This window comes from Aspergillus niger (genome assembly GCF_000002855.4).
Source record: "Aspergillus niger supercontig An10".
Lineage (NCBI taxonomy): Eukaryota > Fungi > Ascomycota > Eurotiomycetes > Eurotiales > Aspergillaceae > Aspergillus > Aspergillus niger.
The window spans coordinates 70,363-92,270 of NT_166537.1; the positions used below are offsets into that span (position 1 = coordinate 70,363).

General features: G+C 53.6%; 8 protein-coding genes across 8 annotated transcripts; 4 read left to right on the plus strand and 4 right to left on the minus strand.

Annotated features, from left to right (window-relative positions):
• Window positions 1–1,305: 1,305 nt before the first annotated feature.
• Window positions 1,306–2,046, plus strand: An10g00320 (uncharacterized protein; the record flags this gene model as incomplete). Its single annotated transcript, XM_001402388.1, has 1 exon — window positions 1,306–2,046. One exon carries the CDS (start codon window positions 1,306–1,308, stop codon window positions 2,044–2,046), a length of 741 nt encoding a protein of 246 aa, XP_001402425.1.
• Window positions 2,047–2,659: 613 nt separating this feature from the next.
• An10g00330 (uncharacterized protein) lies at window positions 2,660–3,649 on the minus strand (the record flags this gene model as incomplete). The annotated part of the gene is made up of 1 exon (XM_001402389.1): window positions 2,660–3,649. One exon carries the CDS (start codon window positions 3,647–3,649, stop codon window positions 2,660–2,662), a length of 990 nt encoding a protein of 329 aa, XP_001402426.1.
• A 517-nt stretch (window positions 3,650–4,166) lies between these two features.
• An10g00340 (uncharacterized protein) lies at window positions 4,167–5,613 on the plus strand (the record flags this gene model as incomplete). Its single annotated transcript, XM_059749938.1, has 5 exons — window positions 4,167–4,306; window positions 4,361–4,610; window positions 4,676–5,172; window positions 5,244–5,434; window positions 5,489–5,613. The coding sequence occupies 5 exons, from the start codon at window positions 4,167–4,169 to the stop codon at window positions 5,611–5,613; spliced, it is 1,203 nt and encodes a 400-aa protein (XP_059605857.1).
• Window positions 5,614–5,910: 297 nt separating this feature from the next.
• On the minus strand, window positions 5,911–7,435 carry An10g00350 (uncharacterized protein; the record flags this gene model as incomplete). The annotated part of the gene is made up of 4 exons (XM_001402391.3): window positions 5,911–5,916; window positions 5,971–6,252; window positions 6,306–7,262; window positions 7,322–7,435. The coding sequence occupies 4 exons, from the start codon at window positions 7,433–7,435 to the stop codon at window positions 5,911–5,913; spliced, it is 1,359 nt and encodes a 452-aa protein (XP_001402428.1).
• Window positions 7,436–8,322: 887 nt separating this feature from the next.
• An10g00360 (uncharacterized protein) lies at window positions 8,323–10,104 on the minus strand (the record flags this gene model as incomplete). Its single annotated transcript, XM_001402392.3, has 6 exons — window positions 8,323–8,592; window positions 8,657–8,857; window positions 8,907–9,144; window positions 9,197–9,694; window positions 9,762–9,930; window positions 10,032–10,104. 6 exons carry the CDS (start codon window positions 10,102–10,104, stop codon window positions 8,323–8,325), a joined length of 1,449 nt encoding a protein of 482 aa, XP_001402429.1.
• A 467-nt stretch (window positions 10,105–10,571) lies between these two features.
• Window positions 10,572–13,450, plus strand: An10g00370 (uncharacterized protein; the record flags this gene model as incomplete). Its single annotated transcript, XM_059749939.1, has 6 exons — window positions 10,572–10,768; window positions 10,904–10,949; window positions 11,139–11,666; window positions 11,716–11,796; window positions 11,846–12,989; window positions 13,044–13,450. 6 exons carry the CDS (start codon window positions 10,572–10,574, stop codon window positions 13,448–13,450), a joined length of 2,403 nt encoding a protein of 800 aa, XP_059605858.1.
• Window positions 13,451–15,524: 2,074 nt separating this feature from the next.
• An10g00380 (hypothetical protein) lies at window positions 15,525–16,481 on the plus strand (the record flags this gene model as incomplete). The annotated part of the gene is made up of 2 exons (XM_059749940.1): window positions 15,525–15,620; window positions 15,984–16,481. 2 exons carry the CDS (start codon window positions 15,525–15,527, stop codon window positions 16,479–16,481), a joined length of 594 nt encoding a protein of 197 aa, XP_059605859.1.
• Window positions 16,482–17,543: 1,062 nt separating this feature from the next.
• On the minus strand, window positions 17,544–20,407 carry An10g00390 (uncharacterized protein; the record flags this gene model as incomplete). Its single annotated transcript, XM_001402395.3, has 3 exons — window positions 17,544–18,152; window positions 18,220–18,873; window positions 18,965–20,407. 3 exons carry the CDS (start codon window positions 20,405–20,407, stop codon window positions 17,544–17,546), a joined length of 2,706 nt encoding a protein of 901 aa, XP_001402432.1.
• Window positions 20,408–21,908: the final 1,501 nt, after the last annotated feature.

Genomic DNA, 21,908 nt, shown 5'->3' on the forward strand with positions numbered 1-21,908 from the left:
GCTGAATCCAACAATTCTTGGTGGATACTGTTTGGTTTTTCACGTCTACTTGTCTCAGCAACAGGCAAACGTGATTGTGATGAGAAAGTCCATCCCCTGGGTCTCACAGGGGAGGAGGCCCGGCAGCGACATCATAGGTGCTTAGGACGACGGTATATTGAATGCAAAACGTGCGAAAAAGTTGGTTGGCTGCAGGGGCCAATATGGAGCAACAGTCCATCGGATTGGTCCCATGACCTGGCTCTAAGCTGAGGTGCACGTTACAGGAGGCGCCATCGCGACCCAGTCCACGTCGGCGAGTGTTCTGTTACTGCGACAGATTCAACAAGATATGAGTGCTAAGAAGCCAACAGCATACCGCGGACTGGTTGCGTGAGCAATGCTGCTTGAACGGGTTTAGTCAATAGGAGTTGCTGGTACTCGTGAGACATGTCTTCACCAGGATCCTGCATGTGGGTGTTGGGATGACAACGACATGAAGTGTCCCTCTTGCCTTATTGCTTGCGAAAACGCATTTTCCTCCGTTGGTGCTCATCTGAACATTACCCTTAACAATGTTATGGCTACTGTTGGCTTCTCTGGAAGCCAGGAATGCTCTCCTGAGACATGGAAAGTCACAGATGCCTCGCTGGATTGAACCACCAAGCAATGCCATGTACTACCACGATCGCTGACATGGCTGTACTGGGCGGTAGAGGTCCTGCCCATACACTTGTAGTCACCCACGGCATATACTTGGATGTTCATGGCGGGATTTCCAAGGCCCTAAGCAAGACCTGGAGCGAGATGAGTATAGCACCCATCGAAGCAAACGAGCTGACCAACAGTCTAGCTGCAGTCTGGAAAATACTGATAATAAATCAAGCCACACGCACCTCGCAGCGTTCAATTTCCTAGGCTTCGGTTTATTGAGGCATCCAGACTGTTCTGAATCCAATGATAATGCTCAAACCCCGGGGGATGCCCCCAGGTCTTCGAGTCTCAGGGCATGGATCCCCCTTCCTGGAAATTGATGCCTTGGATTCCAGGCGTCATAAGGCATGAGTCATGCCTGAGGAATAGCACGTAAATGCCAAGCCGCTAAAATAGACCCATACATGGCTCCTACCCAATCATCTTTCAGGTCATCTCCGGAGGGTCGGAGGTATCAACGAATCAGGGTCAGGGACCGGCTGAGGAGGGAGGAATGAGGATGTGGGATGACTGTTCTCTCAAGATAATTGACGACGGTTTAAATCCTCTGCCATCATAAACAAGGCACTGTTCTCGTCCATTCATACGCAGTGAAAAGTACAGTCCTGCAACATGACAACTGTGCGACCGCTTGGACCACCAATCGATCTGACCCCCGCCCAGTGGCCATCGGCAACCACCTTGCACGGGAGATTCATCCAGCTCGAGAAGCTTGAACCGAAACATGCCAACGACCTCTTCGACCTAATCGGCGGCGATGACTCTACGCGAGCGTGGTTATGGGACTACATGCCCGATGGGCCCTATTCCCAGCGCGAGGCGTTCGAGGAAGTCATCGCCTCCCGATCGGTTTCGCCCGACCCGTTCTTCTTCGCGGTAATTGACAAGCGTGCCTCCAGCCCCAGCTGCGGCAAAGCCATTGGATACATCTCGCTGTTGCGGATAACCCCTGCACAATGGGCGGTGGAGATTGGACATGTCATGTTCTCCTCAGTGCTGCAACGCACCCCGGCTGCGACCGAGGCGATCTATCTGCTGGCGCGCTACGCCTTCGAGCAGCTACACTATCGCCGCGTGGAATGGAAATGCAACTCCCTCAATGCGCCTTCAATGAAGGCGGCCCAGCGACTGGGATTCGTCTATGAGGGCACCTTCCGGCAGCACATGGTGGTCAAGGGTCGAAATCGGGATACCGCCTGGTTCGCAATGGTTCGCGATGACTGGGAGGAAGGGGCCAAGGAAGCGCTGGAACAGTGGCTGGAGGAGGGGAACTTTGACCAAGATGGTCATCAGAAGAAGGGGCTCCAGGATGTGCGAGAGGCATTGAAGCGATCGAGATCTGTACAGCAATAGAACATGGCGATAGATCGACTACAGCGATATTATTGAGATCAAAAGTCGCGTGGTGGCAGGGTAGTGTAATGGCAATCAGCCCAGATGATATTCCTGCAGATATCTAATAAGTTATGTCTAGATAAGATAAATAGATCTCCAATATATATGATTATAGACATATACTAATATCATATGATAACGATAACCATTCTATGTAGAATTTTTCATCGTCGTTGGGGGGACTAGACTGTATGTCTGTGGTTTAATTTATGACTCGATAAGATAATTCAAGATACCGATCTAGTTAGTACATCATATTATATATTTCTATCTATTTAGAAGACTAGAGAATTTTTGGTTAAACGTCTTCAAGTTCTAGAGCATTACAATGATCACCAACACTCACCTCAAGTCAATCGTGTGACTGAAAGCTATTCGGGACTCTGGAAGCTCAGTTCGGACTCTATCGATACTAAGATGCACTTGAGAAGGTAAAAGCGAGTAGAAGCTGCCTATGGGCCGACAACAAAACCAAAACGATCAGGTGTTCTGTCCTTTATTATCTTAGGAAAGCCAAGCTATTTTAAATTCGTATGCATATCTCATATCTTCATGGTTCAAATAATACAGTTTATATACTTCCTTCGACCTTTGCCACTGCACTCATCAAGTCTTGCACCCCCTTCTTCGCACCCTCCGCCGGCTCCTCATACGGCGTCCGGGGCTTCAACTTCTCCTCAGCCCCCTCAATGCCCGCCGCGCGAGCCGAGAAGATCGCAGCTGCGTACTTGGTGGCAGCAATTCCACTCTTGCAAGGACTCTCCGCGAGCGCCGCCTGGCGCTGCAACTCCACTGCCTCCTGGATCTTACCAGCGACATAAAGGTCATAGATCTTCGATGCCGTCTTTGGGAACACATTGGCAAAAGCAGCAATGCACCCAGCAGAGCCCGCAGCCAAGCCACCGATCAGGAAATCCGACTGACCACCATAGATTGCAAACTCCTCCTTGGAGAAAGTGGCCGCCAGCCTCGTAATCTTGCCCACTGACCCACACGTCAGCTTGACACCCACGACGTTCGAGACCCCATTGGTGCTCGATGCTGCCGACTCGCGCACGATGGCGGTGATGGTCTCCGAGTCCAGATCCACGCCGTTACAGACACCCGGGAAGTTGTACACCACGACAGGCAGGGGACTCTTGCGCGCGACGTCCGCGAAGAAGCGCTTCACGACAGCCGGGGTTGTGGCTTTGCCGAAGTATGCCGGGGGCAGAACAAGGATGTAGTTTGCGCCCGCGGCGGCGGCGTCTTCGGCGAGTTCCAGCACTTGCTTGGTGGAGTGGGCACCGCAGCCGGCCATGAGGGGATAGTCAGGGCCGACGGCGGCACGGGCCGTGGCGATGAGTTGGGCGCGTTCTTCGCGGGTGAGGAGGAAGGCTTCGGAGTTGGTGCCGAGAATGACGAGGCCAGCGAGGCCGGTGGTCGAGAGGTACTGGTAGTATTTCTTTTGGGCATCGAGGTCGATAGTGTCGGTGCTGTGATCGAAGAAGGTCACGGCGGGGCACCAAACGCCGGCTTTGGGGATATGAGGCTGGGGGTTGACGGCGACGGAGGAGCCCATGGTGATGGTGAGGTCTATGGATTCTATGGGGATTGTGTGTAGGAGATAGGGGTATCAATTGAGTAAATCTTTGGTTCAATGACGTGCTGGAGGGGAGCTGATTATATACTTAGAGGCTGCGGGGATGGAAAAGAATCCGGTCGGGATGGCTTCCCGAACGCTTATCAGCGGGCAGCCACTCCGAATGCTGTTTTGCACTGAACGATATCGGAGTCGGTGCGGGGATCAGGCTGAGGGGTTGAGGATGCAATGAACTGCCTTTAAAGATGGTTAGTATATGCGCCGGACTCCACTGAGTCGCATTGCAGTGACTGCAGCTGTGGTGGGCAAGGTTAAATATATAGCCTGTGAGCAGTGTTGCTTGCATCAACCCCATCAACTAACTACTATCTTCACTTCACACCAGAGCATAGTACACAATACAAGTGCGAGATGATGGAAATAAAACCCTCCGTAGATCGTCTAACCTCCGAGTGTAAGACACCGTATGGTCGAAATAGAAAGAAATGAGGCAGAAATGGCCCCCAACTGCAAGGGTCCAGCATCAGCCACGGCAGAACCTCAGCCTAGTCTTAGCGCCGTCATCCTGCACCGCAGCTCTCCGAACATGTCCTCTTTGACTACCTCGCTTTCCAAACACAAACTCGCGATAGACAAGTCAACCCAGAAAGCTAGTAACCCCCACCCCCTACCGCTATCATGATCCCCTAGGTACATTCCATCTGTCGCGAGAGACACCAGACGCCAGCGCACCATTCCTGGCGGGAGCCAGAACACGAGACATCAGCCGGCCATGGCTCACGACTGGACCACCCCCAGCGCCCCGAGTCCCTCAGCGCTCCTGGCAGTAACTTCCGTCTTCACAGTGACATCTATATTGTCCGTGACGCTTCGGTTCTACGCGCGACGACTAGCGCGGCTAGATCTACTTGCGGATGACTGGCTGGCGCTTGCTGCGCTGGTAAGCGTGACACTACCAATAGCTAACTAGCTATGTTGGAAACAAGTTATCTAACATCGAAACAGCTATTCACCCTGGTATACAATGGTACTCTACTAGCGGGAACATCCCGCGACGTCATCGCAAACTACACCCAACCCACAGCTCAGACTGAAGTCCAAGCAAAGAAATACCAACTCGCCCTGCAGATCATCGAGATCCTCGCCCTGGGGCTGATAAAACTCAGCTTCCTTACTCTATGGAAACGTGTCTTTAGTACCCACCCTATTCATCGACTATGTACTATCCTCATTGCTGCCGTGACACTATGGGTCGTCGCCTTCATCCTAGCAACGATTCTCCAGTGCGGTAGCCATGTTCCCAGTATATGGTTGTCAGAGGCTGCCAATGACAGTAACACCTGCGCAAGCACAAACAGGGGTACTCTACTGACCCTATATACAATCACGGATCTAATTACAAACATACTAATCACTATCATTCCCATCCCTGTTATTGCGGGGTTGAAGATGTGGATAGGGAGGAAAATAGGCACGATAGGGCTTTATATTGTGGGGATTTAGTATGTCCTGTCCCTGCTCCTCTCATACTACTATCACGCGGTGCCGAGGTACTAATGGGATTGATGGATAGTGTAACCGCCATTTCTATCGCCAGGACATATTTCACGATTGTTGTCTCGTACAACAACGAGGAGGAGAGCAGGTCATCATTTATGCATAATCTTAGCTTACTGGCTCTGTGGGCTATGGTTGAGGTGAATGTGGGGATCCTGGCTGCATGTATTACGGTTGTCAAGAAGGGGGTAAGGAAAGTGTTTGCTGGTGAGTTTAAAACTCGAATCTTTGTGATTTGAGGATGTGGCTAATCGTGACTAGATAAACGAGAGAAGAAGTTTCATATGTTGTCCGGGGCTGCGTTCAAGGGGGACCATGATGGTGTGGCCAATGAAGGAGGGACGAGGTTCTTGGATGGGAGTGGGGAAAGGGATGGTACTATGTAATGACTTGGCCAGTTGGATATGAAGATGTACACTACGGTCATGAAGGCCGAGGCTTTATAGATGTGGCATGCTCGATACTATATACCCATTGCAGAAGTACACCGGCAACAGAAGATAGCTGCCCATTTTAACCTTTTTTTGATTTTCTATACATCTTATATAGCTCATGCAAATCATGCAAACAAATGTCGCTTCATGACCCGAAATGCTGCGCAAGCCATGCGTCGTCGCCAACCAAATTAATATCATGTACCCGAAGACTCGTAGGTTTGTCGTAAGTGTAGGTTGAAACCGCAATTAGTGCTAGACTTGTCAGCAAGGTCCTCATCCAAGGTCCACTCTTATGATAAAACATACCGTGATATCCTCCCACTTCTCCCATCCTCGTCCGCGCACAGCAGCCAAGTCTTCCGCCGTGACATTCTTCCCGGTTGTGAAGTAACCAGCATTGATCTTCGCATCGATTTCGACACGCGAATCTGTCGGAATCATCTCGTCCGGGATCGGAATACGCTCCAGGATCTTTATCCCCGACTCGACGATGGCGTCGTGCTTCATGTTGGACATGGACAGCATGCGGTCGATCTTTTTGATGCCGAGCCAGTGCAGGATATCGGGCATCAGAGCTTGGAAGCGCATCTGGGGTTTAAGGTCAGTCTGATAGTTCCATCTACAAGATTTCCACAGCTTACGTCTCTAACGCCGGCAATGTTCTCCGTCCGCGTAAAGTACTTGTCGGCGGTATCACCGCCTCTCTTGCGAGCATTGTAGACCAAGTACTTGATCACCTCACCCAGGGCTCGACCTTCCTTTCGGAAGTAGATGACCACTCCGCTGCCTCCACTCTGCGCTTCGCGAATCGCCTCCCGGATACCAAACGCAAGGTACGGTCGGCAGGTGCAGATGTCCGATTGGAAGACATCACTGCCATTACATTCGTCGTGAATACGCAATGCCAATTTCACATTCTCATCGGATACCCGCTCCGGTGGCCCAAAGATATAAACCGTCAGGCCTCCAATGGGAGGGAGGAAGACCTTCAGATCGGGCCGGGTGATCAATTCGGGATAACTCCCGCCCGTGTGTTCGAATAGCGTCCGCCGCAGCGTGCCCTCATCAACTCCGAAGCGCTCTGCGACACCAGGTAGATACCAGACCGGTTCGACGGCGACTTTAGTGACGCGCACCTCACCGGAGGAATCAACCACAATCGACCCGTCTACTTCGAGTTTCCCCTCCTTCACCGCCTCGGCGATCTCCGCGAAGTTCATGTTCGCGCGAGTCACCGCCATTGTGGGGCGGATATCCCAGCCCTTGCTTAGCTCGTCCCGGAACTGGTTAACAATGTCATGTCCCCACGGGTCCATGGACACAATCTTGGTCTTATCGGCCCAGGCCGGCTGCCATGGGAAGTTGAATGTGGGCTGGCTGTTGCTGAGGTCGGGGCGGAAGTTCGGTTCCAGGTCACCGGCGGCGATGGCGAGGGCGTTGTAGATGCTGTAACTGCCACCATGAGCGCCCATGGCATTCCGTCGCTTAAGCAGTGCGGAGCTGCGGGAGACAACGACGGGGCCGCGGGATTTGGCATCTGGGGCGCCCCATTCGAGCGGAATGGGGTCGATGCCACTTTGGCCGGGGTATGTAGTCAACTAACTCACACGGTAAGGATTCTTGCCCACATTAGTCGAAGACATCACCACAAACTTACCACAATATGCGTACTGTAACGGGAGTTGGAGTGAGTCGGCGAGCTTGGTGTTGTCGGTGACTGGGCCGTCGCCTCGTCGGAAGTGGGCTTGATAGAGGTATCGGTCACCAACATGATGCTGGACGACGATGCGGGGAAGGAATAGGCTGTAGGGAGTCAGGGGAGATGAGAAGAAGAGGATGGAAGAAGGGAAGAGAAAAGAGAGAATTAAGAATGAAGAGAGGAGGGGGCAAGAAAAACAGGGCGACGATGGGTGTCGCTGCATGCCTGCTGCATGTGACTTGGGCCCGATTCTCAATCTTACTGCCTCATCTCTCCCTCATTCTCCGCACTTGACTCCTTATCGTTCACGCCCCCTGGCCTTATCTGTCCCCGGTTGGGTCCGGAGTATGCAGAACCCTGGTTGTCTGGTCTATCATACCCGGTTCTCTCTTGCTGGGTAAAACGAGATCAGGATGGACAGAGGCCCGATCCGGCGGTTGTTTTGCAGTCCTACTCACGGTCAAGTTGCGGATGCACGATGACGCCGAGGGCGATGCGGATGATCGACCCCTCATTCCGGTCCGCTTGGAGTTCCGCGGGGAAGCGCGGCGACAATGCTACAAGGGAGCTATTACGGCCATCATCGCCAATAAATGAGCGACCGATTCCATGGCTACGGATCCCCCCTTCCACGATTAACCGAATGGCGGCATCTTTGGGACACCGAATCACGGGACCCGCCTGGGTCACATGGCCCTCCCCTGTCGGTCTTCTGGTAGGGAACTAGTAATGGTTGGCTGGGAATGATGACCCAAAGCCACAAAAACACCCATGGAATGAGCATTCGACTGGTATCTATTAATCTGACTTTCATTTGAACACAAAGAAATCCTCATAACTCTTCATAAGCAATCCACATTTCAACCATAGTCATATCTTAATCCAATCGCTTCCAATCGACACGATTGAGCGACCGCCATCGGACAGCAGCGTCGCATCGAGGATGTGTCGGACTCGCTCTACCGGAAGCCGAGCTGAGCACGCGAGCTCTTGATCGTCTTCTTGATAATCTCCTCCACCTCGTCCCAGTCCTTGGTGTCAATCCGCTGGATGTTGGTGTTGAAGTATCTCTGAATCTGGTTGAGCATCTCCCACTCTTCCCGGTTGGACACAAAGGAGATGGATACACCCACGCGGCCGAAACGTCCCGTACGGCCAATACGGTGCAGGTAGGTCTGGAAGTCGGCCTGTCGTTGACGGGCGCCGGGTTGGTGGATCTCAGGGATATCCTATTTATTAGGATGCGTCATTAGCATTTCAACCCGCAACGATCATCGAAAGGGCATTGCTTACGTAGTTGATAACCATGGACACAGTCGAGACATCAATACCTCGGGCAAGCACGTTGGTCGTAATCAAGACCTTCGCGTGTCCGGCACGGAATTGGTCAATGACTGCATCACGCTGCGAACCCTCAATGCCACCGGTAAGAGATGCCACGGTGTGACCCTCGGCAACCATGCGCTTTTCGATCTCCTGGGCCGAAGCACGGGTCTAATCCCCCGTTAGAGACATTGCAATGTTGTAGAGGACGTGAACAAACCTTAACGAAGATGATGGACGAGCCGACGGTGAGCAGACCGTAGAGATTGACAAGGGTCTGGTACTTGTCCTCGTCATTCGAGCAGTCCAGGTACAGCTGCTTGATACCCTCGACGGTCAACTCCTCGTGCTGGAGGGTAATCTCGTTGGCCTGAGGAGCGAACTTGGACGCATATTCGTGGACGTGAGCAGGGAAGGTAGCGGAAAAGAGGACGACCTGGATATCCCTAGGCAACAAACTGGATGGACTTTAGTACGAGTGGCGCAAAGCGTAAAAGTAGAGATACTGACGCCTTCACACGGATACACTGGTCACCCAGACCTTGCTGGTCCAGCATGTTGTCGGCTTCGTCGAGAACAAGCACGCGGAGCTTGTTCGCAATCATGATGCGCCTCTTAATCATGTCCATAACAGTACCAGGAGTACCCACAACGACGGAGCACTCCATCTTGGCCGGGCGTGCGCCGGTATCTGCCGGCACAGCGGTACCAATAACGAGCCCATCAAGGAACTGGCCCATAACTTGAATGACACCAACAATCTGACGAGCCAGCTCTCGTGTGGGGGCCAGGATCAACGCCTGGGGGGTCTTTTGCAACTGCTCCGACGAGAGGTCCAATCGACTGAGGATGTTCAGGACGAAGGCCGCAGTCTTTCCAGTACCGGACTGAGACTGACCGACCAGATTCTTGGCGGGGTTGCCAAGTAGCAGCGGGAGGGCTCTCTCTTGGATCTTGGAGGGTTTCCGGAAGTTCATTGCCGACAATCCCTGGAGGATACGGGGGTCCCTGATTTCACGATGGGTTAGCACCCTAGTGTAGCAGCACAACAACCGAGATTGACGGATCCACGCACAGGCCGAGATCTTCAAAGTTCTTTACGGAGAAAAGGGGGTTATTCGGGTCGGCCTGGAGATCGCTGAGCTTGACTTCAACGGTGTAGTCAGGCTCATGGAGATCGGAGCCACCCTGCTGGGCGGCAGCACCATCGGTCTGAGGGATGTCTTCGGTCTGTTCGGGAGCTTCTGCACAAGATGATCGCATAAGTCAGGGTCCGATAGGGATTGGTAAGAAAGTGACATGGAAGTGAAACGAGCGGTGGCATAGAAGTAGACAAATATCGTACCAGCAGGGGCAGGTTCCTCCGGCTTGGTGATGCGGTCCGCAAGAGAACCGGCCTCAGGTTGTTCAGAAGCCATTCTGATGATGTATAGAAGATCCGTAAAGTGAGTAGAGGTAAGGGGTCGAAGATGATGTTTCGGATGCAAGTCGTTGGTCGTGTTTCCCAGTTGGAGGGGAGAGATGGCGGGGTAATCAACAGCGCGCTGAAACAGGAATCAACCGCTCAACACAGCAAATCAAGCGCACACGAGAAAAGAATGACACGTTCACCACGGTGCCGAATTCGACGATGGAAGAGGAACGGCGATTGATTGTTCAACACCCGGGCAAAGCAGCAATGGCTAAAAGGAAGCTCCCATCACGATGACGGTCGAAAAACCAACACGGCCGACCGCCTTGGATCGACGCTAGGCCTGTTTGGGCGAGCAGCCGAGTAGCTGCAGTCTAACGGGATCAGGAGGCGGTGAGACCGAAAGCATACCGCTTACGATACCATACGGATACTTGCCGGGGAGGGGATGACGTAGGGAAGCTCAGGCCGAGCATGGGAGGCTCAACGTGGCCTGACAGGCAGCCTGAGGCTGTCAGGTATGGTCATCTTTCCCCGCTTCCCATCGCTCTCCAGCCATTCCAGCCGCGCCTGGCAACGATTCCTGGTTCCCCGATCCCCCCCTACCCACCATCCGGTTGTACGGACTACGGAGCACACACGGTCGCCAACGGCTGTTCCGCACGTGGAAGGTAAGTTAGGCTGCTCCATTCGCTCTTGTGGTTGGACTTGCGACTCGCTAGGCCGACGCATTTTTGAGTCTTTCATGTCCCATCTCCGCCTTGTCTCCCTGCGGCGTGACCTCCGACAAGCTGACCATCTAACAGAATGGCTACCCCGGATGTCGCCCCTCACTTTGGGGCGGAGTTGAAGGTATGACATAACTCTGTCGCATCAACCCCAGATTCCAGCTAATCGAGGACCTTGGCAGGATTCGTTTAAACCGGTCAACAATTGGGTAGGCACTTACTTCCCTCTTCCCGCCTCCTCACCCCTTCAAGCTGAACACCTCGGATGATCGCCGAAACCCTATGGATCGAGAACTAAGATGTCGCTTGCTAGGTGTCGAATGGTATCGGATGGCTGGACGAGATACAACAGTTTTACCGCGAGCGCAGCGCAATCGAGAAGGAGTATGCGGCAAAGTTAACGGCACTATGCAAGAAGTACTACGACCGCAAGGCCAAGAAAATCAGCAGTTTGAGTGTCGGAGACACCCCTAGCATGACCCCGGGCTCCCTTGAAAGTGCCTCCCTCACCACGTGGTCGACGCAATTGAGCGCCGTGGAAGCGCATGCCACTGAGCGGGATCATTTCGGTAACGACCTGCTCGTCCACGTCGCAGAGCCGCTCAAACAAGCTGCGACCCAGTACGAGGAGCTCAGGAAGTGTCATGTGGATTTCCACGCCAAACTGGAAAAGGAGAGGGACTCCTCGTATAGTGACCTGAAGAAGGCCAAGGGTAAATATGATGGCGCGTGCCAGGAAGTTGAGGCAAGACGGAAGAAGATGGAATCCTCGTTCGACCACAGCAAGCCCAAGGCCCAGGCGGCCTATCAGCAACAGATATTGGAGATGAACAACGTTAAGGTAGGTTATTACGATGATGCGAGAAGGCTACTCGCTGACGGCATTGCAGAACACATATCTCATTAGCATCAACGTGACGAACAAGATGAAAGAGCGATTTTACCACGAATATGTGCCGGAGCTACTTGATGTAAGTTTGCTTTGACTGGTTGGATACAATTTGCTAACCTTCCGTGTAGGGCCTGCAAGACCTCAACGAAACGCGTATAACGAAGCTGAACTCACTCTGGACAATGGCCGCACAACTCGAGAAGAATTACCTCTCCAAGAGTATGGACCACATGGCAAACCTCATCAACGAGATTCCGCGCAACGTTCCACACCTGGACTCGCTGATGTTCCTGCGCCACAATGTCACACAATCACAGGAGCCGGCCAACCTGGCCTTCGAGCCGAGCCCGATCTGGCACGACGACGACGCTCTCATCACCGACGAGGCGGCCAAGGTCTTCCTGCGCAACCTCCTCAGCAAGAGCAAGACACAGGTGCGGGAACTAAGGGTCGAGGCCGATTCCAAGCGACGCGAGGTGGAAAACGCCAGGCGGGTCCGGGAAAACATCCGGCAGGGCACGGACAAGCGCAACGAGGTGGAAGTTGTCCGAGCTATATTCTTCCAACAGGAATCCCTGCATGAAGTTGACCGCAGGCGCCTGACGGCCGAGGTGGAAACCTCTACCATCATGTCGGCGGTGGGCGATCTTTCGCTCGGAGCGCGCAACCACAATTTCAAGTCGCAGACGTTCAAGATCCCGACCAACTGCGACCTGTGCGGGGAGAGGATATGGGGATTGTCCGCCAAGGGCTTCGACTGCCGCGACTGCGGATACACCTGTCACAGTAAATGTGAAATGAAGGTCCCAGCCGAGTGCCCGGGCGAGCAGACCAAGGAAGAAAAGAAGAAGCTGAAGGCGGAGCGACAAGAACAAGCCAACACCGCGCCAGCGCCACTTGATCTCGAGCCAACTACGAGCTCATCCACGGCGCCATCGCTTACCCGCAAAGACACGATGAACTCGTTGAGCTCAGGCTACGCGGTTAGCGCCAACCGATCTATGTCGAATGCCACACAGTCTCCTACCACGACCGCCGCCGAGCTTCCCACACCCGTGGCGGAGACCAAACCCGCCCCAGCACGGAAGAACCGCATTCTTGCACCGCCGCCGGCACAGTACATCAGCGGTCCGCCGGCCAACGACTCGACGCCGGCGCTAAGCTCCAAGGCCAACGAGCAGCACGGCAAGATGCTCTACGCATACCAAGCCGGCGGGGCTGACGAGGTCACTGTTCAAGAGGGAGATGATATAGTCATTCTAGAGCCAGACGGTATGCCTTTTTCCCCAACTCTTTACCGGTAACAAACTGACCGATGCATTATAGATGGATCCGGCTGGATGCGCGTCCGGTTCGGCAGCGAGGAAGGGCTCGTGCCTGCTTCGTATGTGGAAGCTGGTCCCGCACCTTCGCCGGTGCCGTCCGCCAGCCCCGGCTTTACGGCTGACCGGCCGGGCTCGACGTACTCGAACTCGTCGGCCTCGTTGACGGGCGGCGGTGGCGCCGGGGGCAACAAACGGGTCGGACCAGCCGTGGCACCGCGCCGGGGCGCCAAGAAACTCCAGTATGTGGAAGCGCTGTATGACTACGAGGCGCGCAGCGACATGGAATGGAGCATGGTGGAGGGCGACCGGTTTGTGCTGGTGAATCGGGATGGCGGAGATGGATGGGCGGATGTTGAGCGGGGTGGCGTGACGAAGAGCGTACCGGCGAACTATATTCAGGAGGTGTGATGATATTTCCCCTACCTGCCTCCAGTTGGGGACTAGGTGGAAGTATTGCATGGGCATGCTGCACCTTTCACATAGGTTATTTGTGGATTTTTCTTGTTATTGTTACATTGCATCGGGAAGCCTGGGAGCTGGTCTGTTTGTATCTTGGCTTGCTTTGGTTTTGGCCGTTGTTGTTTTTGGCTACTTGTCTATATCCTCAGGCATATTCCTAAGTGGCAGGTAGATGTGTGCTGAGAAGTGCACCGTGCACAGTGCAGCAGAGGTAGTAGTGGATGTGGGGTGAATGGAACTATCTGTACATAGGGTTGAACTGCGCGTTGTGTATATGGCATGACATGGTCATCTATTGGGTTTCGTTTTATCCCTCCACGAGGTGTGTCGTGCTGGTATCATTTCAATATTCCATGTGTAGGCAGACGTAAGACAAGCCGTAAAATATGGCAGCGGAGTCATCGATACGCTCTTAAGACAAGGTATAGTGAGCAGATGGAAAGAAATTCGAGATTGGAGAGGGAAAGAAAGAAAAGAGGGAGGGAGGGAATAAGGCCCTATTTCTGATAAGAATTTTCTGATAGCAAAACCAGGAAACACCAAAAAAGGGATTCCGAGATTCCGATCGGGAAAGATGATCTACAATCAAAAGCTACTTTACCGTGCTAGACTAGTAACTAACTTACGTCCCTCCAGCCAGCCGCGGGTGGAAAAAAAAAATTTTCGTGATTTACCCGGGGATGGATGGATGGATGACCGACTGACAAGACCTGCAGTGGTAGAAAGGGAAAACAAAAAAGCTCGGACGACAAGAGAGGAAGAGGGAAAGAGAGACAGCTGCAGCTGCAGCCAGCTTGGAAGGATCCTGCAGCCAAACCGTGATCCGCGCAGCCAATGAAGTCGAGCGAATAATCACGCAGTTGGCTCGTGCGAGGATTAGCGAGTTGCGACTAATCTTGATGGAAGTAAGCTCAGGTGTTGCTCAGCCACCTCCAGATTAGTTAACGACCAGGTGGCTGGTGGGTAAGGGTTGTGTGAGTGTGTGAGTGTTGTGAGTGTGTGTGGTGTCGGAGGATAAGAGAGTTGTCATATGCTGTGATCCCGAGGTAACTTTTTTAGCTAGTAACTAACTAGTAAGTAGTACTAAGTAGGTAGTTTGGAGGTACTGTTGTTCTCACTCTGGGGTCCAATTGCCCTGCAGTTTTGAGGCAACTGATTAGTCCTTCTGTTCAGTCAGACCCTGAACTTTCAGGCAACAGCAATTTGGCGATAGACAAGAAAAAAATTGTGAGTCTAGCCGAGCGAGAGAAAAAAAAAGGCAGAAAAATGAGACGGAGCCAGAACGTGGCACTGGCGAGGTGATTGTATGCGGGAATTTGCTGGGCCATCCATTGGAAGCAGAAGACTAGCACCGATGGGGCAGCTCGTCGGGAAGCTGGCTGGGAAAATGCCGCATTCTGTCCTTCGTTGCCATCATACTATACTATACGACTTACTGTGTGCAGGTTAGTTAGTAGAGAAGCCGTGACTATAGTAGGATTCTTGCTGATATCACGGTGGAGGCCCGTCGGAGTGAAAAGTACCACTGGCTTCATCATCCTCCCTGCCGACTCACTACTCACTACTCACTACTACTTACTACTAACTACTTACTACCACTCTTACTTCCTCTCCACTTGGGTCCTTTGCTCATTCTCTTGCTAATCGAAACCCGGGGATCCTCATCCTTTTGCCCTCCCGAATATTCTAAAATCCCTCATGGCTATACCTCATTCTACCACCCACAACTACCCTCTCTGCTACCAACTAATCTCCCAACCGAGATGAAATGACATCTCCATCCATGCAGTCGATCCGTGGCTGTGCCAGCTCTTCCCCTTCTTTTCTTCCCCCCATCTAGTGTCTAGCTGGTCTAAGCTCCTCCCCTACGTAGCTGTTTACCCTCTTTTTCCTCTCACCTGGATTTTTTTTGGTCATATTCAACTAATTATTTTTTCTTTTCCCTTCCCTTCGCTATCATCACCTCCACCCACTTTCTACGTATAAATCCTCCCTTCCCTCCCATTGACTTACCACCACCATCATGCCCATCCGCTCCTCTTCCTCCCTCCTCCTCCTTCTTCTTACTCCCCTCACCCATCAATCGTTAATCCGAAGGAATGCTCATCGACGGCGAAAAGTGGGCATGTGAAGCTTGTGTCCGCGGCCATCGTGTGACCACCTGCAAACACAATGGTAATTATTCTCTTCTCCTCCATCGTTTTTCTGGTCTCCCTCCGTCCATGCTCACCGTGATACACACATCAAGATCGACCCCTAATCCGCATCAACCGCAAAGGTCGTCCCTTTGCGACCTGCTCCATCTGCAACTGCACTCCCTGCGAAAGCCCCGAAGAGCACGCAAAGCTCAAACGTGAGACCGAACATCATCATCCTTCTTCATCCTCAAAAGTACACGTTCACCATACTTTCCACATCACATGATTTCCACCCATGGGGCAATGGCTTTTGGTGCAGTTCAGGCTGATATAGTGGCTTCTAGCGAGCTGCTGGCCGTTCTCCGCGACTCTCGGCGTCTCCGACGACCTTTTTACCCATTGCGCCGCGGCCGTCAATCTCGCCGAGTACTAGTGCCGCCGCGAGTGCGAATTCCCCCCTTCCTCCTGCTGCTGCTGCGGCTGCGGCTGCGGCTGGCGCATACGCCTCTGTTTCCGCTGCGACGACTCTCCCAGGGTGTACTACGGCAACAGCAGCAGGATATCTCTCGCCACCACCAATCGCATCCCTCCCGCCATCATTCTGCTCCATGGCCGCCACCCATGACAGCATGGCCATGGCCATGGCGAATCCATTGCTTGTGGACGCGCATCGCATGTACAGCGACCTGGCCGTATCCTTTGCAGATAGCAATGCCATCTACGCGCTCGATGAAATGGGATTAGATGACGTCAGTGCGACAATGCTCGCGGCAGATCCCGTCTTCCAGGGGAACGATTGGGATTGGTTACACGACGATCACCACGATGGTGGTGTGCTCTAACATTTGTGGATCCTCTTGTGTCTTGCAGATCGAATCTTAATTCTGTGGAGATACGAGAGGGTCGTTCGGATAGGGGCGGTGGTGGGAGGGATCAAGTCCGAAAAAATGATCCGGGGGGGAAGGGTTCTATATATGAAGTTATGAGAAACACGAACTGTGACGGTTGAAGTTGGCCACATGGACTCCACTGGTCGGGATCAACAGCACCTATCTGTCTATCTATCTACTTACTTGACGGGTTCCGCTAGTAGAGAGCATTGCATTGCATTACATGTGCATGAGCATGAGCATGTATATAGCATGGGGCAGGCTGAATTGATTTTACTGCATAAGGTTCATTACCTACTGTGTCAAAATGCGATTACAATTGATGAGACGATGATTTCGATATCTGAGATCCTAAACTTGAGACAGACTGGCATCCAGACCCTTCAAAGCATGTCTAGATAAGTAAAACGACATCTGAACTTAGTACTGTGCAGGAACAGAAACTACACATGTCGGATTTGGTGGGGGGTGGCCTAACCAGGTTGTTACTACGGTGCGGAAGTGTCTTTGTCCGTAGTAGTAGCATTTCGTCCACAATTTAAGTCCTCCAACTACTATGTACTTGCCTAGTCCATGGTACATACTGCTTTAGTAGGTTAGCGAGTGGACATCGAGTACAACTAATCAGTGCGGTACAGATAGCTAAGCCAAGCACCATTGCAATAGTGTTTATCCTAGATTGTTATTATAATATGCTTGTTGTTAGATTACTAGCAAGTAGCCCCAGAGTTCGCCTGATTTAATGAATACTACGTAACTTAGTAGTACTACTCTACATGTATACATGCCGCGAGTTTCTTTCTTACCATATACAAGGTCAACGCCCACACTCCACTACTACAATCTGCTTTCATATTACGCGTAGAACTTATGAAAGAATAGATAAAAGTAAATTCTATATATAAAAAATAGATAGATAGATACACAAACAGAGAACGGAACGGGCCTGGAACTACAGTCAAGGTTTGCGCCCCTTTTTCCATTCCCGTCACGGCCTTGAATCGATCAACCCATCTAAGCATAGGTGGGCCAGACAGTCACGGTCGAAGTGCTGGTAGCCACCACCATATCAGTGGTAGTGGTCCAGGCAGTCGAGGTCACCCACACGGTGGTGGTAGAGGCACCCGAGTCAGCAGCGGCAGAGGTAGCCACGGCGACCTTGGAGGTCACGGACTCGGAGGTCTCGACTCCGCTGCTGCTGTCATCCTCATCATCCTCGTCGTCGCAGTCGTACTCCTCGTCATCATCATCACCCTCGTTGTCATCAGCACCGGTGCTGCTCTCCGACTCGCTGGAGGAACCAGCGGAGGAAGAAGAGGAGGAGGAAGAAGAGCCGGTGGTAGACGAGATGGTACCGGTGGTGGGGACGGCAGAGGCGGTGACAGCCTCAGTGGAGGTGACGGCCGCGGTCTCGGTCTCGGTGGCGGCAGCAGCCTCGGAAGTAGTCGAGGCGTAGGCGGCCTGGGTGGAAGCAGCAACGGAGACGGAGGCAGAGGCGGAGGCAGAGGTGGCGCTGGTGCCCTGGGCGATAATGCGGGCAACGGCGGCCTCGGCGGCGATCTGGATGATGGCCTGGGAGTTACCGGTGGGAAGGTCGGGGTGGATACTGCCGTCGACGATGTACTATTGCAGATATGAGGTTAGAAGAGATGGTCTCAGACAGAAGGAAATAGGGGAGTGGTTAACGTACCAAGTTCTCAGTACCGTAGACCTTGGTGTTGAGGTCAACAACGGAGGTGCCATTGCTCTCACGGCCATCGTCGACACCCATCTTGGCAGTACCAACGTAGTGGTCACCGGCAGTCAGCTTGTCCAGGATGCTCGACGCGGTCGCACTACCCTGGATGGAGAAGCCAGCGGTCGAGTTCTTCATGTCGGCGATCAGGCCGTTGAGGAAGCGGGTAAGGGCTTCCTTGTCGGCGGCGGTGTTCAGGTAAGGGGAAGTCTCGATGGTGGTGGAGCCGGTCGAGTCAATGCCGAGAACACCGGTGGAGGTGGCACCGTGGGTGAGGTACAGCTTCATGGTGATGACACCATCCTCGGTGGTACTGCAGGAGGCCTGGTAGAAGCGAGTGACGCCGTCGGTGCCGACGTTGGAGGTCCAGAACTGGAGACGGTGGCCACCCTGAGTCAGGACACCGGAGCCCTCGGCGTAGAGGTTGCGGATGGGAGCAGCGGGGTCGGATACGGCACTGGAGGTGTTGAAGTGGGTGAAGTTGCTGTTGGTGTTGACGGTGACAGTGAACATGGGGTGGTCACGGAGGTTCTCGCCGACGGGCANGTTGATCCATTCATCGGAGGGAGGCACGGTGATGCCAGTGCTGCCGCTCTGGACGGTCTTGATCTGTTCAGAGGGACCGATACCGGAGTTGAACAGGATACGGGGAGTGGACATATAACCAGCAGCAAGAACAACTCTTACCACCGGCGCGGACATTGATGATTTCGACGCTGCCAGAGGAGGTCTCGACCTCAACACCAGTGATGCGACCACCGCGGCGGACGACGCGGCGGACCTTGGTGTTCAGGCTCATGTGGAAGTTGTCAGCGTCCTCGACCAGGGGCAGGTAGGAACGGACAGGACCGGCACGGATACCATTGCCGACATCCCAGGAGGGGTAGCTGTAGACCATGTGCTTCTCGTTGGGCTGCTCCTGAGAGTCGACAGACTTCCAGCCGAGACCCTTCAGGAAAGAGGAGAGAACGGTGTACATGCCCTGGTCGTAACGCTTGCCATCAGCCGAAGGGAGGGTGCTACCGGGGTTGCGGGCGTAGAGGCGCTCGGCAGCAGCCTTGACGTCCTTCCACTTCCAGCCGGTGGGCCACTTGTCGTCGAAATCAGCCTCCTGGGGGTAGATGAAAGACATGGCGTTGACGATGGTGCCACCACCGAGAACACAACCAGCCATACCGGCAGTGTCATCACAGAGGTACTGGCTGACGTAGTCGGAGCTCTGGATGTAGGTGCCCAGAGCCGGCAGGTCGTACGCGGTGATGGAAGAGTTCCATGACAGGGAGTCGGTAGCACCCAGCTCGACGGTCGGGGCCACACCACGCTCGATGAGCAGGACGCTCTTCTTGGTCTCGGCCAGGCGCTCAGCGGCAACCAGACCAGCAGCACCACCACCGACAACAATGTAATCGTAGGTCGTGTTTGAGACGGTGGCGGCAACGCTGGCGGAGGGAGAGGCGGATGCGGAGGCACTGGAGGAGGCGGAAGCAGAAGTAGCAGTGGACTGGGTCGAGACAGCCTTGGAAGCCCAGGTGGAGTACTTGGACGACTTGGCGTTGGCCAGCTGCACCTCGAAACCACCATAGCCGGCAGCGTGGTAGGGCATCTTGGAGGAGGCGGAGGAGGGAGTCGTGGGGTTGGAGGCACTGAGAGCCCAGCCGAAGTAGTACTGGGTCGAGTTGGCGTCGAAGGTGGTGGGCTGACCGATGATGCAGCCCTTGCACAGGAAGGTGTAGGTCAGGTAGGTGCTGTTGACGGAGGTGCCGTCGGGGATCTCCTCGATCGAAGCATCACCGCTGTAGACAGATGGGGAGACATAGGACGTGGCCTCACGCAGAGTACCCACGGCCGAATCACCATCGGGCCAGGCGGCAATCAGGAGGACGTTGGTCATGGAACCCGACATACTGACACCACCCCAACCCTTGGAGCTGGACAGGGGGACGGTCAGCTGACCGATGAAGTCGGTGCTGACATCCTCGGGCAGGGCGATACCGAAACAGAAACCGGTATCGTCGGTATCACACCATCTCTGGAAGTCGATGCCAGAGGCCGAATCGGTATAGGCGGAGGTGTTGTAGGCATTGGCCGAGACGCCCAAAGCGTAGCTCAGGGCGGCCACGCCACTAAGCAGAACGGAACGCATCTTTTCCTGGATTTACCCGAAATGCAGAAAAGCGCAAATTTGAAAGGATAGGCCACGAAAGGAAGAAGACGAAGATTGAAAAAAGAGTGTCAAGGAATTGGGTATGTCAAGCTGGCCCAGCAGCAACCCAAGAAAGAAAGAATGGCGGCAAAAAAGAAGTTGCCAAAAGAAAAGAATGGAAACTCTCAAGCAAGAGTGAAGTGAAGATGGGGAAGAGAACAGGAAGAGAGGAATCCATGCTGGCCGCGGCGAGAGCCATTGATATATAGGAACCGAGGGAAGGGTGCGTGGGGATGGTCCGACGGCCTTGACATGGAGAGCGGAGCCATTAAACGGTGGTGATATGATAATCATATTGAAGGGGGAGGGCGGAGGGCAAGGCTAACGCATTGAAGAAATTGAGAGAGTGGACACTGGCTGGGCAGACGCCCACTCTTCAGACGCCCGAAGGAGGCATGGATGAGGGCATTCTCGGCCATCGGCCTCCATTCTGACAGGGGAATGGCGGCTGTCAGTGGTTCGAGGCAAGATAAGCAATTTCCGGCGGGACTGCTAGAGCGCTTCTAGCTGGGAGGTTTATCTTCAGCAGTGGGACATGCCAAGCCTCACTAAACGGCGCGAGTTTCACACAACGGCCGCCGTGGTTTGAGCATGATGGCGCCCAGGTGCTCGTTCTCAGCCAAGCCCATTTAAACAAAACACCCCTCCTCCGTGAAGTTCGCGCTGTGGTGGATTGCTCACTAAACCCGTCCTCCTCATTGGCTTCATTCTCACGGAGTTGGGGGGGTACTATTGGCCTCGACACATCCACCGTCTCTCTCCGTGAACGGGGTCCCACCGGAATTGACCGAGTGCCACTAGGATGGCCTCTGTCTCTCTTTCTCTCTAACTATTGTAGGGGAAAGACTGGGAGGGCCGCCAAGATGCAGGACAATGTCCGGGAATCCACCCGTCGAGGAGGGACACTGGCTATGGATCTATTAAAAGATGAGCCAGGGGGAGATCTTGGGCCAGGTTCAGGGACCAGGAGTGACTTACCGGCCAGGACCCCCAATGGGTCTGCTAGCAAGACTGACCGTGACATGATGAGGGGTAGCTAGATGGGATGGATAGTGAAGATAGACTGAGAGAGGGAGTTGGCCAGGAGCACGAGTGCTGCGACGGGGGGGAGATGGAGACAGCAACTCAGCCAGATCCTCGGGCGGCCAAACCTGAAACGGGCAAAGTGTCAGACCAGCAGCGCTGCAATCTATTTTCCCTGCAAAACTCTGGTCCGCCCTCCAAGGGTGGGCCCACCTGGCCAGCCTACAGGATTAGGATGATTATTCGGTTTTCTTCCGTACACTGTCCAGCCAGTCACCAAGTGGGAAAGTAGGAAAGCATGAAAAAAGCAGGGATGCTACCTGGGTTCCGTTCATTACTAGATACTCTACACATCGACTGGCACCGGCTAAGGATGGTCCAACCCAACTGTACACATGTCAGAATGCTGCTTCGCGCC